At 53.5% G+C, this 15,306-nt stretch overlaps 1 protein-coding gene across 1 annotated transcript in view; it reads right to left on the reverse strand.

Annotated features, from left to right (window-relative positions):
* DYSF (dysferlin) overlaps positions 1–15,306 on the reverse strand; it is a 211,933-nt gene that overhangs the window by 97,035 nt on the left and 99,592 nt on the right. The window contains exons 26-31 of the mRNA XM_023533853.1: positions 14,059–14,190; positions 13,797–13,963; positions 12,904–13,018; positions 12,511–12,616; positions 12,121–12,263; positions 9,876–10,116 (exon numbers count right to left, since the gene is read on the reverse strand). Of these exons, the coding sequence (XP_023389621.1) occupies positions 9,876–10,116; positions 12,121–12,263; positions 12,511–12,616; positions 12,904–13,018; positions 13,797–13,963; positions 14,059–14,190 (904 nt within the window). The remainder of the gene's footprint in view (positions 1–9,875; positions 10,117–12,120; positions 12,264–12,510; positions 12,617–12,903; positions 13,019–13,796; positions 13,964–14,058; positions 14,191–15,306) is intronic.

A 15,306-nucleotide genomic window follows, 5' to 3' on the forward strand; every position in this document is an offset into this window, starting at 1 on the left:
GACTTTCGCCCTCTCTCGTCATGCAATCGCCCTTTCCCTGGAGGAAATTGTTTGGAGCTAAAGGAACTTTCTGGGGGTGGAGCCTGACTTGAGAGAAGGATCCCCAAGAAAGCGATGATGTAAACAGAGGGGAGAAGAGGATGTAAGTGAAGACGCAGCATGATGGGCATGGACTTGCCGCCTTTAACATTCACCCTCCCAGCTACATGGCACTTAACACGCCCCGGGACTCTTCTAAGAGCTGAGAACAAGGAGCCGAATCCTGACAGCACCTTACAGACAGAGACCGTTACTGCCTTCCTTTAGAGATGGGGAAACTGTGGCACACGAAGGCAAAGCAGCTGAAATACTGCATGACAAAGAAAAGGCTGCAGAGATCTACTTGCAATGGGTAGCAACATTTCATGTGCACGGAGTAGAAAACTGAGATGACTCACTCATTTTACAGACCCTGAGGCTCCCATGTAGAGAATGTCCAGAGCGCCATTTCCCAGGCATCAGACTCCATGTCAGACACCAGGAAGGCAAAAGGGAAAGAAACTTGCCTGAAACTCACAGAAAGGGGACCTGGGGTACCACAGGGAAGCCCCGTTCCTGAAACTCAAGTTTCTCATTACGAAGTGGCAATCGTGGTAACACCCACTGCGTAGGACTACTAAAAGTGTAGGGATTTTCAACCTTGGCACTGTTGACATTTTGAGCCACAAAATTCTTCATCGTGGGGATGCCCTGTGCCTTGTTGGATGCTCAGCAGCAGCCAGGGGCCAAAAGCACCCCCCCCCACTCCGCTGTTGTGACTACCAAAAACATTGCCAGACGTTATCAAATGTCCCCTGGGGGATTGAAATCACCCCCAATTGAGAACCACTGGTGAAAATTAAATAAAATGCACCTACTGCCCTTGGCAGGTCTCTGGCATTCGGTAAACAGTGCCAGTTTTGTCAGTCTAACTTTTCAACCTCTCCGGTCTCATGTTAAACAATACCCTCCCCATCTGACTCTCTGCCCTTCGGCTTTCTGTAAATTTGGAAACCATCGCCTTCTCTCTTCCACAGGACCTTTGCACAGGCTGTTCTCTCCATCTGGAATGTCCTCCCCAATGAGCTAACTTGAGCTCTTCCTTCAGCCCAGTAATCACTAAGGCTTGGATACCTCCTTGACTGCCTTGCCTACATCATTGGCCCCTACCGGCCCTTCCTAGCTTTTCTCCTGCATCCATCTCTTTGTGTGTACAGGAAAGGCATGCACACTCCTTTATCCCCTGCACCCAGCCCAGCATCTAGTACTTAGTAGGTATCCATTGAAGACTTAGCACATGAATCACCAGCATTCCCTGCCCTAAGCCAGGTGTACAGCACTTGCTCGGACTTAAGGTCCCAGGGGAAAGGACAGGAAACTGTGGATCAGACAGCACCCTCTCACCCTCAGGAAGCTCAGGGTCTGACTACAGAAAGCACAAATGATGTGGATTCACTGCACCCCAGGGTGAGGCCATCTGTGGTGCGAAACGAAATGAGGTGGGCCTTTGGAAGGTCCCATTCAGGAAGGCTCCCAGGTGAAGGGGCAAGAGGAAGGGTGCTAAAACAGAGAGAGCGGCAGCGTTCGGGAGGGCAGCCTTCGAGCTTAGGGGAAAGGCTTGGCTAGAGGGGCGAGTTGGGGAGGTGGGGAGGCAACACTAGGAGATGGAGGGCTGGCTTCCTTCTGCTCCCACTCAGAGCCCTGGGCAGAGCTAGGCTGCAGGGTGGCTCATGCTCTGGTTTCCACCCAGCCACCCTTCACTCCCATTCCACACACACTCTTCCCCAGCCCCAGGGCCAGGCCCTGGGCGTTGGGTTTCCCACAGTCACATTCCTGCCTCCATAGCTCATGTCAGTGAGACTCCCAGGCTGGGGCTGGCAGCCCCATGGTCTGCGGCCACGCGCTTCATCTTGGGGCTAGCTGTGTAAGGGATCCTGCTGCTCGCCCAGGGGACTGGGTGGCCTCCAACTGTTGCTGCCCAGCTGGCAGCCACAGCTCCCTAGGGGAGCCTGAGCTTAGAAGTGTGAGGAACTATCTCCCTCCCAGATGCCGTGGGGCTCCCCCAGGGGTCCCCAGAGCTAGCAGCCAAGCCCACCTTAGTCTGCGAGTGTTCATGCCCCCAGGACCTCGGTGTGGCCACCACAGTGGGAGGAGATAGGCAGGTTCTGGGGAAACAGGCAGTCCATGAAAGGGACTCCTCAACCCTCCTAAATTGGACCCAAGACCAGCACAGGCCCACCAGCATGTCTGAGATTCCTTCTGCTCCCCAGGATGTCTGTCACACACACACACTTCCTCCCTCTGGCAATGGCACATTGCCCCCCACAGGGCCTAGTGGTCTGGTTCAGGATCTATAAAGTGGAGGCAGGTGGGGGACAGAAAGGGCAAAAGCAGAGGTCGATGCAGCAAAAAGACACAGGCTGAACAGTGGGGTTGCCCTGGCCGAGCAGCCAGGGGACAGAGCCATGGCAGCCACACCCATGCTGGTCAAGAAGGAAGCATCAGAGCCTCAACGATATCTTGGGTGCCCACCAGGGCACCCTCCTCACCAGGAGAATCAAGCAGATTGGTGGGGGGGCCAGCTGCCCTCCTCACTTTATGGGGAGAACTCAATTGCTATGCATGATGGACCCAAAGAACACAGGTGAAGACCTGGGGGGAAGGGAGCTGCTGCTGAAGGGCCCCCATCTCTTTACCTATGTAAACAGGAATGGGGACCCCGCCCCCAGAGTAGCAGGTGCTAGAGACAATTCTCATGTCTCATAAAAACAGATTATTATATTTTCAGCCATTTTGCAAGCCAGTTGTTAAACAGCCATTTGAAAAAATTAAATCATATAAGTACAGAAATTAATTCAAAAAACAAAGTTGATAAATACTCAGACTCATCACTTTCTAATTATTTTACCACCTTTTACTAGATTTACATCTAGTGTATCTGTGGGGTGGAAATACTGTAGTGCAGTGCCCATCTCTTCCCATCTCCACGTTCAACGATGTCACATCGCTGGCTTGGACTCGATCGCGGCAGAGATATTTACACCATGGAAAGGAGTAAACGCTACAAACGAGGGCTGGGTTTGTCTTCTGGGTTATTTTCCCGGAAAGCCGGCTGTGAAACACTGACCAGCACAGGCCTTGGCTGACCTGCCATGATCTCTTCTTCACTACAGGCTTTGCTCGGACACCCAAAGAACAACACGGCAATGCGGAGCAGTGTGCTGCAAACTCCGCACGGCCCCATCATCATCCATACGATTTTTCACAATACTCATGTGAGGACACACAGCTAGAATGATTATTACTTGTTTTCTCTGTGCCTCAGTTTGCTTACCTATAAAATGGAAGTACCGATAAAACCCATCTCTTAGGGTTGCTAGGAGAGTTAAGTGAGATAATACGAGAACAGAGAAGAAGGCAATGTCTGACACATGGCACGTGCTCTTGAAGAGTTGGCAAACTCTGTTCATAAAGTGCCAGAGAGTAAACACTTTGGCCTTTGCAACTGTTCACCACAGCAGGACAGCAGCCACAGACAACGCACACACAAGCAAGCGTGGCTGTGCCAATAAAGCTCTATTTATACCAACAGGCACAAGGCTGGATTTGGCTCGTGGGCCATGGCTTGCTGACCCTTGGTCTATAAGGGGAGATTAATTTTATCGTGTCATCATCACTCCCATCTGATAAGTGAGAAAACTGGGGCCAGAGAAGTTAAAAGTCTTCCTTTGAGTGGCACGGCAAATTAGCTGGCAGAGCCAGGGGGTCTCCCAGCACCCCCTCAGGACTCTTTCCAGCTCCTGCTTCCCCACAGAACTTAGCAGGGCTCTGGGGCAAGGCAGGGCCAAGTGCCACGTTAGGGCCTTGAGGAGCCCAGGGCCCATGTCACTGCCCTGGCTTCCCTGGCCTTAGCTTCTAGGGAAACCCCACACCAGCCAGCAGGCCAGGCCAGAAGAGAAGAACCCTCTAAAAGAAGGAACCAGGGAACACACAGACCTCCTTTCCTAATGGGCCTGATTGCAACCTTAAGTGGAATAGCAGGCGAGGGTGAAACCCCATTTAATTTACAGCTGGAACCAGGGCTTGGAAGCAGCTGCTAAACTCCTTGCAAAACTACCGGCTGGCCCCTGGGGAGCTGGGAGTGGAATCAGGAAACCTGGAGAATCCACGATGCCACGTGTGGGCTGGCGCGAGCATCTGTGCGCATGTGTGCGCGTGTCCCTCTAGGGTTTCCACGTCTCCGTGTGCGAAGGTCGCAGAGAACTCTCTCGGAGGTTTTGTTTCATGCCAGAGTGCCTCCATAATTAGCACAACTGTATGACCCAGTTTGCCAGGAATGGCCCGAGTTTATCCCCGTTTTTCAGCATAGTGTCCCAGACCAGATAATAAATTACAGGATCATCCTAGAAATGGTAGATGCAGACCCTCATGCATGTGCAATGACACACATGGGGCACCCAGCACATCCACCCAGCTGTGACGCACACACATCTGTGGGCTGGCACACAGCTGGGTGGATATGCTGGGCCCTCCAGACATCAGCATCCAAACCCTGAGCTAGGCTGACCCAGGCTGTGCATATTTAAAGGAATTATTGTCACTCTACTGGGAGAGCAGGAGGGGCAGGGTGGCCCCTGCTTGAGAGGTAGCCAGCTCTTAAGCTGCCCTGCTAGCACAATGCCAGGTATAGAACAGGTGCTCAATTAGTGTATTCAAGAAACAGAATCCTGGGACACACTGAACCACCTCCCAATTAGGGTAGACTCCGGCATGGCCTTGGTTACTTAATGAGGCAGACTCCTCTCACCTGCCAGGTATTGTTCTTGTCCGAAGTGCCTCTCTGGGAACCTTACCTGGATGTCCTGCAGAGCAGGGCTCCAGCCAGGTCCAGAGATGACCGCTCTCCTCCCCCACCCACATCAGACCTCCTTTTCAGCCAGTGCAAATCTCAAATTACACCAGCCTCTCCCTGACCCGTTCCCCAGCACCTCCAGCTCCCAGCTGCCCTTCCCTGCCTCCTGGCTGGGATGTGAAATGCCCATCTCTAAGTCCCCTCTACTTCAGGTCAGGACTCAGGTCTCTGCCAACAAATCGGATGCTTCCTGGGAGGGGGCCATGATACCAGCTCCCCTCTAGCTGCCCGGCTGCTCCAGGGAGGCCAAGCTACCTGGCTATAAGACAAGAAAGGTGATGCCCACAGCCAAGGCGTCTAGCTAGGTGCCCAGAGGCCTCCCTAGGATCTCACCCAGGGGCCCTCCGTGGGGGAAGACTCTCTGCCTGGATAGGAGTGGAGAGAGGAACCTAGGGAGAGAGCAGAGAGCTGCTGTTCTGGCCTCAGTCCTACCACCGACTCATGCTGTGCCTCGGGGAAAACCCCTTCTCAGACGGCAGTTTCTTCCGGGTACATTAGGGGCTCAGAGTTGTTCTAGAGCAGCACTGTCCAACAGAACTCCCTGCCACGATGGAATTCTTCCATAGCCACACTATCCAGCGTGGCATCCAGGTGTGGCTATCGAGCACCGGAAATGTGACTAGCGAGACTGGGGAACTGAGTTTTCTTATTTTAACTACTTTAAATGTATATCTAAATAGCAATGTATGACTATTGGCTACTGTATCAGAGAGTACACTTCTGAACCTCAGTCTCTCCAACTGTAACATAGATATAATAATAGAATCCAGCCTTCTGGGGTCACTGTGAGATTAAAATGAGACGATGCAGATAGAGCTCTCAGCCTGGTCTTTGGCACATAATAAAATAAATTTCTGTAATTCTTATTTTCTTTGGGATCCCAGATTGCCTTTAGAATTGGAGAAAACCACGGACCTTATACCAGAATTTCCCATCACACACACACACGCTCATCACACGCACGGGCACATCACACATATGCACATATCGTACACATTGCACACACCTACACATGCATATCGCATATGCAGGTGCACATAGTACACATATTGTGTGCACACACATGACACATGTGCTTGCACATCAGATACATACGCACACACAGATCTCACACACACACACACACACACACACACACACACACACACACACACACAGACTTTGCATCCAACTTCAAGAGGCTCCCATGGCTCCAAAGCCAGGTGGAAAGCACCTTTCAAACACGAAAGTTCCTTCCAGCTCTAAAAATCTCCAAGGCTATGAGAACAGATTGCCGAGTCTCCATCTCTTTCCCTCCTGCCCAGGATGAGGCATTTCAGAAAACCCTTCCTGACACTCAGGGCCAAGCGCAGAGACGGGGCTCTGGAAAAATCCTTGTGTGCGGAGGGCAGGCCCAGGGCAAGGGCGACAGGATGGATTCTGTGAGCTCATCCCGGCAGCCGTCACCAGAGTTCCCAGAGAGGCCGGTGGCGTCAGGAGGGGGGGACTGGGTGGAAGCCCGCGGTGGCGGCAGCAAGGGGTGTGGGGCGAGGAGAAGGAGGCTGGATGGAACGCGCTATAATAGCAGCTTTGTGCTCCACTTCCCAGCTCCCTGGGAACGCCAGGGAGATTATGAAACCCGGTGTCTTTGGAAATGCCAGGATATTAGCTGGAAAAAGAATAATACGAAAATAAAATAATGCTCACGATGGAGACAGCAGACGATTAGCAGACGGAGCCAGGGCCTCCCGCTCCGTGGAAGGAGCCAGGCTTGGCCCCGGCAGAAGGTTTCAGGGAAAAGCTGCCTGTGCTAATGAGCAGACAGGGCCTGCCTTCCAGAGAGACGTCTTCAGGAGGGGAGCTGGCAAGTGTGGCCCAGCTTGCTGGTGAACGTGTGGGCCAGGGGAGGGTTGGTAGGAGGCGAGGGGCAGCCACAGGCCTGGTCCGTGGTCCCAGATATCCAGAAACGTCAGATTACCAGGAAGGCCACCTGGCCACTGCCCACAGTCCTTCCCTGGACTCCTTCAAGCTCTGCTTCCTAATGTCCTCCTCCAAAAAGCCTCCCTCCTTAGACACTGTCACTCCAGAAAGGCTTTTTATCCTGCCCCTCTGTACTTCAAAGATGCCGATTCTACTGGGTCATTAGCACTCACGTGTGAATGTCTCTTCCTAATGAACAGGTTTTCCCCATGAGCCAGGCCTCCCCCATCAGACCTGGGCTCATCAGAAGTACAGAGCATGTTTCTCCTACCAATGAGCAGGGAGAACATGTCATCTTTCCCTGCCTCCCTCTCCAGGACCCCAGCCACACACCTTCAGCCAAGAATGGACACTCCCTGCCTCTCTCAGAAAGGCATCCAAGTGAGCAGCCCATGTGACCACTGCCCTCATCCTCATGATGCACTATGCACATCACATCCTTGCTACCTGAAGGTAGTCCCTGGACCAGCAGCATCGTATCACCCGGAAACCTGTTACAAATGGAGAGACTCTCGGGCCCCACCTGGACATGGAATCGAAAATGTGCGTTGTAATAAGATCCCCAAATGGCTCCTTTGTTCCTCAGGACTGAAAAGCATTTCTTTATATACATCACGTCCTTAATCCTTACAGCAACCCCAGGATGCAAGTAATAGTCACTAAAAGGATAAGGGACCTGTCCACAGCTAGGAAGCAGAAGAAGCAAAATTGGAACCAAACCTGTGTCAGTCAGAAGCCTCCCCCGTCCCACCACACTCCTGCCAAATGAATCTGCAGCCATCGGTGACCAGTGGGCAAAGACTGGCACTCAGGACAGTAGCTGGGTCATGGCACCAAGGAAACCCAGCTGTCTGCCCCATGATTTAGGGTGGACTTTAGCCCTGTATCTTGCTGGGCGCCAGTACATTCTGGGACAAAGGACGGCAGGCTCAGGGACAGGAGCCCAGGCCGTCCTTGGTCCTGGCAGGAGGAGTGTAAAGATGACCACAGGAGGAGAGTGTGTGTACGTGTGTGTGTGTGTGTGAGTGTGCGCGCGCGCACGTGTGTGCATGTGTGTGTGTGCATGTGTACGTGTGTGTGTTGGTGCTGACAGAGGTTCGATTCACTCTAGTACAGAGTGGTCAGACAGCTCCTGTCAAATGGGCCTATGGCCAGCCACTCCTAAAGACTTTCTAAAACTCTGTGTCCTCCAGCTGCAGGTTTGTGAATGCAGTCCCTCCAGCCACTGTCTGCCCCTGGTTCTCTAAGTCAGCAAAGTTCCCCAGACTCAGACGGCTTTGCTGTATTGGTTCCCTCCACACATAACAGACAAGTCAACCGACCTCACAATCCATCACCTCCCAGGTCTGCTGACTTGACATTTGATTTCAGTGCTCTCTCATGATATTTCCTCCCGCGGAAAGAATAAACGAATTGGTTTCTCTGTTTCTGGGAAATGCCCGCCTTCATCCTCCCAGTCACCGAGCCATGAAAGCTTGGCAGTGGGTCCCCCAGACTTGCTCGTCTTCTTCCCCCAGATCCTGGCCAGCTGCAGAGCCCATCCACACTTCCACACATGCTTCCAGGCACCTCCGGCTTTGCGCCCTCTCTCCTACTGGCCCCCTCGCCTCATGGCTGATGCTTGGCCCCCACACACCCCAGCCTCCCTGCCCCGGGCTGCCTGGCAGGCAGCCCCAGATCCCTCTCTCTCACACAGCACTTCACAGTGTGTGCCAGACTTGCCAGGGCCGACCATGAACTCATCACAGCCCCAGGCCCCACCCTCGCCCCATGGCCTAACGATAAGAGACACAACACTGTCCACCCAATGGAGCCTCCGAGGCCCATGCGACCCCTCCCTCCCCAAACCCTACCATTCCACTTCCCTCAGCTCTGGCCCCACAGCTCCCAACCCAGATGGTCACCTCGTCCTCGATCCCTAACTGAGACTCCTGATGGTGTCCCGGTGGGAGGCCCTTCCTCCCAACCATCCTTCACAGCTACTGGATTAAAGGCCTGAAAGCCTAGCTCGGACCAGAGCGCTTGCCGCTCAGTAACCCGCACTGGCTCCCTACTGTTCACTGAATACAGTCCCATGGCCGTCATCTGCAGCTCTTCGCCCAGCCCTGCTTTGTACTTTTTTCTCTTTTCTGATGCTCCTCTTCCCAACCAGGTGGTGTTGTCACCCCAACAAATACTCACACACACACACACGCACACACACAGCTGGCGGCACACGAATACGCTCAGATTCCATCAGCCAGCATAGCTGGTGGGACCTGCTTCCAGGGTCACAACTCAAAGCCACCCACCTGGGGGAAGGGAAGGTGAACAGTCGTGGCTGGATTTCGAAAGAGGTGTCTCATCCTGGGCATCTCATTCCCACCTCCAGGAATCCCCAGACCAACAGTAGAGGGAACAGGCCACATCCTGGCCCTGAATATCCCCAGTCAGACGGTCCAGGAAGGGCCTGCTCATCTCTTTTGGGGAACCCATCATGCAGGTCCTGGATAACCTTGAGCTGACCTCAGTTCCACTGGCTTCAAAAAGTGCACACTGGGGCAGGACAGCCAGCCTGGGGCTCAGTTTCAGAGGCACATCTCTCTCAAAATTCCTGGAGATGCCTGTTCAATGGCCTCGGTCCCAGGAGAACTCACGTCCAACCAAGGACATTCAGGGGTCCCTACCTTTCTGGCTATTCCCACGGCTAGGCCAAAGCCTCCCCAGACTATCCCACGCCAGCCAGCCTCTTCAAGAACTGGGTCCCTTGGCCCCAGTCATAAGTCGGACCAGCAGAGGGCTGAGGCTCTCTTCCCCTGCTCCCATCTCGACTATGCAAAGAAGCAGCGGGTTTTCTGGCGCCAAGAAAGGAGCTGTTTTATTGTAGGAGGACAGAGGCTGGTGTCCACTTTCCCCACATGCAACCCCAGAGGAACCAAAGCCAAGATGACGGGCCAATGTTCCATCCAGAGTTCTACCCTGGGGCCCCTGCTTCCCCTGCATCAGCCCTGAACAGCACTGGGAACCCAAGCTGCACCCCACCCAACCCAGGCTCGGTGGGCACCCCAACGTACCAGGGTCCCCTCGAGGGCAAACACAGCCGCAGGTCCGGTCTTCTCCAGCGGCTCCATGCGGCGGCGCCAGCGGCGGCGGCGGAAAGCGTCCGTCTTGCGGTACTCCAGGTGGAACTTCCAGCCAAAGAGTGAGGCATACTCCCAGCCCTCGCCCTCGGCCTCTGCCTGCCTGTGCTGTGAGGGAAGAATAGAGCAGACTCAGAGGCCGCTGGCAGGTCTGCAGGGAGCCCTGGGCTTGGCTCCAGCTATGCCCTTCCCCACCCACCCCATTACCGGCACCCTCCAGATGGGAAAACCTGGGAGGGCTGCCTGAAGGAGGTGGAGATGGAGAACTCTGAGCAGCTTCTGCAGTGACGAGAGCTCTGAGTCAGAATATGAGGAAGGGAAGATGCTCCCTAGGCTGTCTGAGGAGCCAGAAAGGGAAGGTAGACTGAAGTGGTGATGAAAACATTGGGCTTCAGGTTCGTTTGTTTATTTGGGTTTTGGGTGAATTTTGTGAGTCCAAGGTTTTCTTGTCATTCCCCTTTTTCTTCTTCACATCCCAGCTTATAAATATAGAAGTGCGTCTGCAAATCAGAGGCAAAATGAAGATCTTATTTCTCAGCCCCAGCTTTTTCTCTCTGAGGCTAGGCCTAGGTCGGCCATGGAGGGATCCCAAGCTCTTCCTCTGAGGGGATGCTTTCCTGGGCCAGAAGGGAGCCCCAAAAGCCCCTTCCTCTCCAGCTCCCAAGAAAGAGAGACGTGGGACTGTCCTCAGGCATCGCCTACAGTCTGGGCCATGAGCTCAGTGATGAGTGCCAGTCCTGGAGCCCAGCTTTGCCCCTGTCTAGGAGGGACGCTGGTGGTGAGGGAGCAAGGCACACTGCCTGGCAAGGCTTTGCTCTGTCTCCTGGGGGCCCCTTCATGGACAGTGGAGTCTGTCTGGCTCATGGCACCAGGAACAGCTTGTTGCCTAAGAGCTTTGCCTTCCCTGGACCCAGTGACACCCATCTCTAGATTCTCTGTGCCCAAAGAGAGGACAGGACATGGGTCCTGCCAAAGGCTACCCCTGGACTGGGAGAGGCCTGGTTCTTGGGCCAAAATTCAAGTGTGTGCTTGGGAAGGAAGGACACCGACCAAGCGGGCCAGGGAAGGCAGGTTCTGAGGCCGCACAGCCATGGACATTGGGTGGGACTCCAGAGCAGGCGCGTGCACTGCATGTGCTCGCACGTACTCACTCTGCACCTTCCTGTGTCCCATGGGTATCTGTGCACAGCCGTGGGCATGTGTGTGCTTGCTGAGTACATGTCCCCTGGTGAATGCTAACGGAGCCCACCCAGGTCCCTTTATCAGCTGGCGCACTCACGAGATGCTCTCATGCCCAGCTGCTAGGACAGTCGGCAGCTATGAGCTCCAGTGGCCCCCTGCTCCCAGGAAGTGCCCATGCTGAAAGGAGCAGACTCTCTGTGGAGGGTACATGCCCCAGCCCACCCCCAACTCAGCCAATGACTGATAGCTAAGAGGTGCAAATCCCAGCCCCCCTGCCTCCAGGTGACGCTGATTCTATGGTCCTCCAGGGTGTGCCCTCCCCAAGGCATGGCTCAGGCTAAAGTGGGCCTTGCCTGAGACCACATCCTTGCTCCTGGCACTTCTGAGGGCACTGCCTCAGTAAACCACAGGTAGCAAATCCCTGTCTCAGACTTGGCCTCTAGCACATCTGGCCACAGACACATTCTAGGTATGTCTTTGCACCTCCCAGGTCTGTGTGAACTCCCAGTGCACCCCCTTGTAGAGTCATGGGCATCTGGGTGTGCTCTGTCTGAGCATCTGCAAGTGTGCTGGGTGTGATCTATGCATGTGTGCTGGATTTGATGTGTGTGTGTGCTGGGTGTGATTCATCTGCATCTGTGTGTTCTGGGTGTGCTCTGTGTGAGTATTGGGTGTGATATTGCATGTGCTAGGTATGATATGTGCATGTGCCATTTGTGATCTGTATGAATCTGTGTTTGTGCTAGGTGTGATATGTACACGTCCTGACTGTGATCCGTGTGTGTGCTGGGTGTGATCTGTGAGCATATTGAGTGAGTTCATGTGCCTCGTAGATGTCCTGTGCATACCTGCGTGTGTCTGTACATACAGCTGTGCACCTTGCCTCCCCGCACCAGGGCCTCACCCTCATCCGCCACCCACTGGGCTCACCTTCTTCAGTGCCTCCATCTGGCTGAGGTCCCTCCTACGCAGCCGGACCCAGCGTCGCCGACGATGTGTATAGTACATCTTCTCAGCAGGGACCCAGTGCCTTGGCTTCCGGTCCGGGGGGATGGTGATACTGTACTCCCAGCCTGGGGGAGGGGAACTCATCACTCATTGCCCACTACTCCCCATCTTCCCAGAGACTATCTCTCCATTTAGGGCATGATTATAGACTCACAAGTGGCCACTGATTCCTGGTTTGTAACTTTATCCAGGATGAAGCAGTCCAGGGAAGGTCAGTGCCCCAGGCCACGGGGCCCTGCACTCAGCTCTCCCCACCTGCACGCCTTATGAGCTCACCAGAATGGGGCTTACCAGACTCCATGTGCTACTCGCCTTGTTCATCGACAGCTCGGTTGAGGTCCGTGGACCACTCTTCATCCTCCCACTTCCAGCCCAGTGGGCACTCGATATCGTCCTTGGGAAGCATCTTCTCCCCGTTCTGGGCGACACAGGACGTGCAAGCGTGAGAAGCGACAGGCATGATCAGGGAGGCAGAAAAGATGAAACTTGACAACATACACTCCCAAAGCCCCAGGTGTGACTCAGTGTCTTACCTGAGCTGGACCTTACACTGTCCCTCTCGTAACTACAGCATAGAGGCAGGGGACATGAGAGCAAGGGAGAAAATGTCCCACCCTTCTCTGAGCCACAGGCCCCTGACCTTCCTGGGCCCAGATGTTTACTCCAAGAAAGCAGAGCCCACCTGCCTCTGGAGAGCCCCCTTACCACATCCGTGTAGTTGTCACTCATGTAGATCCACTGGCCTCCAGGGAGCCGGGTCTGGTTTTCAAACACCTCTTCCACAAAGCTCAGGTGACCCGCATCAATGTCATGGAGCAGGCTATGGACACGGGACAGTCAGCGCCTCCACAGAAGAGACCCCTACCTATTCACAACCTCCAGCAGAGCCTGGGCCAACCTTCCTGTGTCAGCCTCACCCCAACCCACAAGACAGATGGAAGGGAGAGAGTGAGAAGCGGTCTGAGTCAAGGGGAGAGAGAGAAAGAAGACTTGGGGAGACCTAGAGACATTCACAGACACAAGAATACATTGCCACCCAAGATAAAGAAAGAAAATGGGACCAAGCGAAGACACCAAAGCCTGGGGAATAGTTGAAGCTCAATAGACAATTATAGAAATGGAAAATGTTATCGAGTTACATACTTAAGATCTGAGTATTTGACTATAAGCTATACTTCGATTTTTTTAAGTTAAAAAAATTAGTCGTTAAATATCAACCATGCTGGAAAAGAGAGGAGAAAGAGGCAGCGATGGCAATGAGGTGGAGAACAAAGTTATTCTGAGAAATGCTGAGACAGAAAGGACCTCAGGCATGAAAAAGATGAACACAGGCTTTCTGTGGTATCTTGGAGAAGGCTGCAACCAACAGAAGCAAAGTCAGATGCAAAGTCGAATAGAGGCCAACTTTGGCTTAATAACGAAGGCCTTCCAGAAAGAAATGCTGCCTAGTGAGCCCCCGTCCTGTGAGAGTTCAGGTAGAGGACCCTATGCCCAGCGAAGGGGTGGTGGGAGTAAGTGGAGGCATTAACAGGGCTGAGGCCTTTCAGGGAGAGTGCCAGGGTGGAAGGGTCCCCAAGCCCTCCCAGCCCACAACTCACGTCTTCTCTGGACACACGAACCAGTCTCCAGCCCAGGCCCAGCCAGCTGAGGGACGGAAGCTGTCCTTGGGTAGTTTGATCTTGCCCGTGACATCAGAAAACTTGGGGTAGGTAAGGCCTGTTGTGCCCCAGTTCCCAACCAGGGCCAGCTTGGTCTGGTTCTCATACTGGAAAGCAAGCGATAGAGAAGTGAGTGGGGCCCGAGGCAGCTTGGCAGGGGAGCAAGGGGTGCGGAGCAGGGGGCCAGCTGGCGGGCACTCACGGTTTCAGCAAAGACGGAGAGCTTGCCCTCAGCAAACCGGTTGAACTCCTTCTCATCCACAGAGAGCCCGAACCAGAGCTTCACCCGTATCTGCACTGGCATCCGCGCTCCAGGTGCCCCCTCCATCGGATACTGGGTCACAGAGGGACAGAAACCCACAGCTCCCTTCAGGACCAGGATGTCCCAATAGGAGGGAGCCTCCAGGCCTGGGCGCACCAGCCTGACACCCCATCAGGTGTGTCCCCTATTGAAGGGCTTATCAGAATTTCATGGAAGAGGGGTGCGTGAGTAAGAAACCTTCTCCCCACCTACCAAGATTCCTTCCCATCAAAGGAGGAGACTGCATCCTCCCTACCTGCGTGCTCCCTGCAGAGACGGGCCATGTCTAGACCAGAACCCGCCATTCTCCCCTCTCTCACCACACCCTCATTTCCGTTCTCTTCTAGAATAGCACTTTCAGTGGAACTTTCTACTACAGTGGAAATTGTTTATATCTGCACGGTCCAAGATGGTAGCCACTAGCCCCATGTGGCAACTGAGCAGTTGAAATGTTGTTAGTGTGACTAAGGAACTAAATTTTTAGTTTCGTTTTAATTAATTTAAATGTAAATAACCACAAATGGCTACTATATTGGGCAGTGCAGTTCTAGAATATGTATCTCTAAAGGAGATACATGATCCAGGTCTGGAAGGTGAAGAGATTAAAGCTTCCCCCTTCATTTTCAGTTATTTTTTGGGAGGGGGGTTGTTTTGTTTTTATTGGGGGGAACAGCTAGATATTAGGGTATCATCCGATATCCCTACCCTTTCAAGTGCTTACCAGCATGTTAACCACTATTCACTAGTCTTCAACTGCTTTTTAGCCTGAAACTTTCAGAAGCTCTGCCAAAACAGAATAACCACAACAACCTAACATTGAAAATTTATTCCCCACAACTACTTCACCATTTGATTGAAATCAAGGGTCAGACATGGCCTGAGAAGCAGAAGTTCCTCACTCTTGGAAAAAATACATTGTCCCTCAGAGGAAGTAGCACACTAAGTGCCTAGGCTTCATGCGCCTGAGCTTGTAGGAGTCTCTCCTCTGGGACAGGGAGCAGAATGAGGCAAGAAAACAGTTTTGATGGGTTGAGAAGAGGGAAGGGAGGCTGAGGTAAGGGGTCTCCACCGGTAGAGGAGGCCTAAGTGCCTGGAGAGAGAGCCTCAGCCGTGTAAGAGGGTCAGGAAGGGGTGTCATGCCACAGCAAC

This window comes from Pteropus vampyrus, unplaced genomic scaffold (assembly GCF_000151845.1).
Source record: "Pteropus vampyrus isolate Shadow unplaced genomic scaffold, Pvam_2.0 Scaffold113, whole genome shotgun sequence".
Lineage (NCBI taxonomy): Eukaryota > Metazoa > Chordata > Mammalia > Chiroptera > Pteropodidae > Pteropus > Pteropus vampyrus.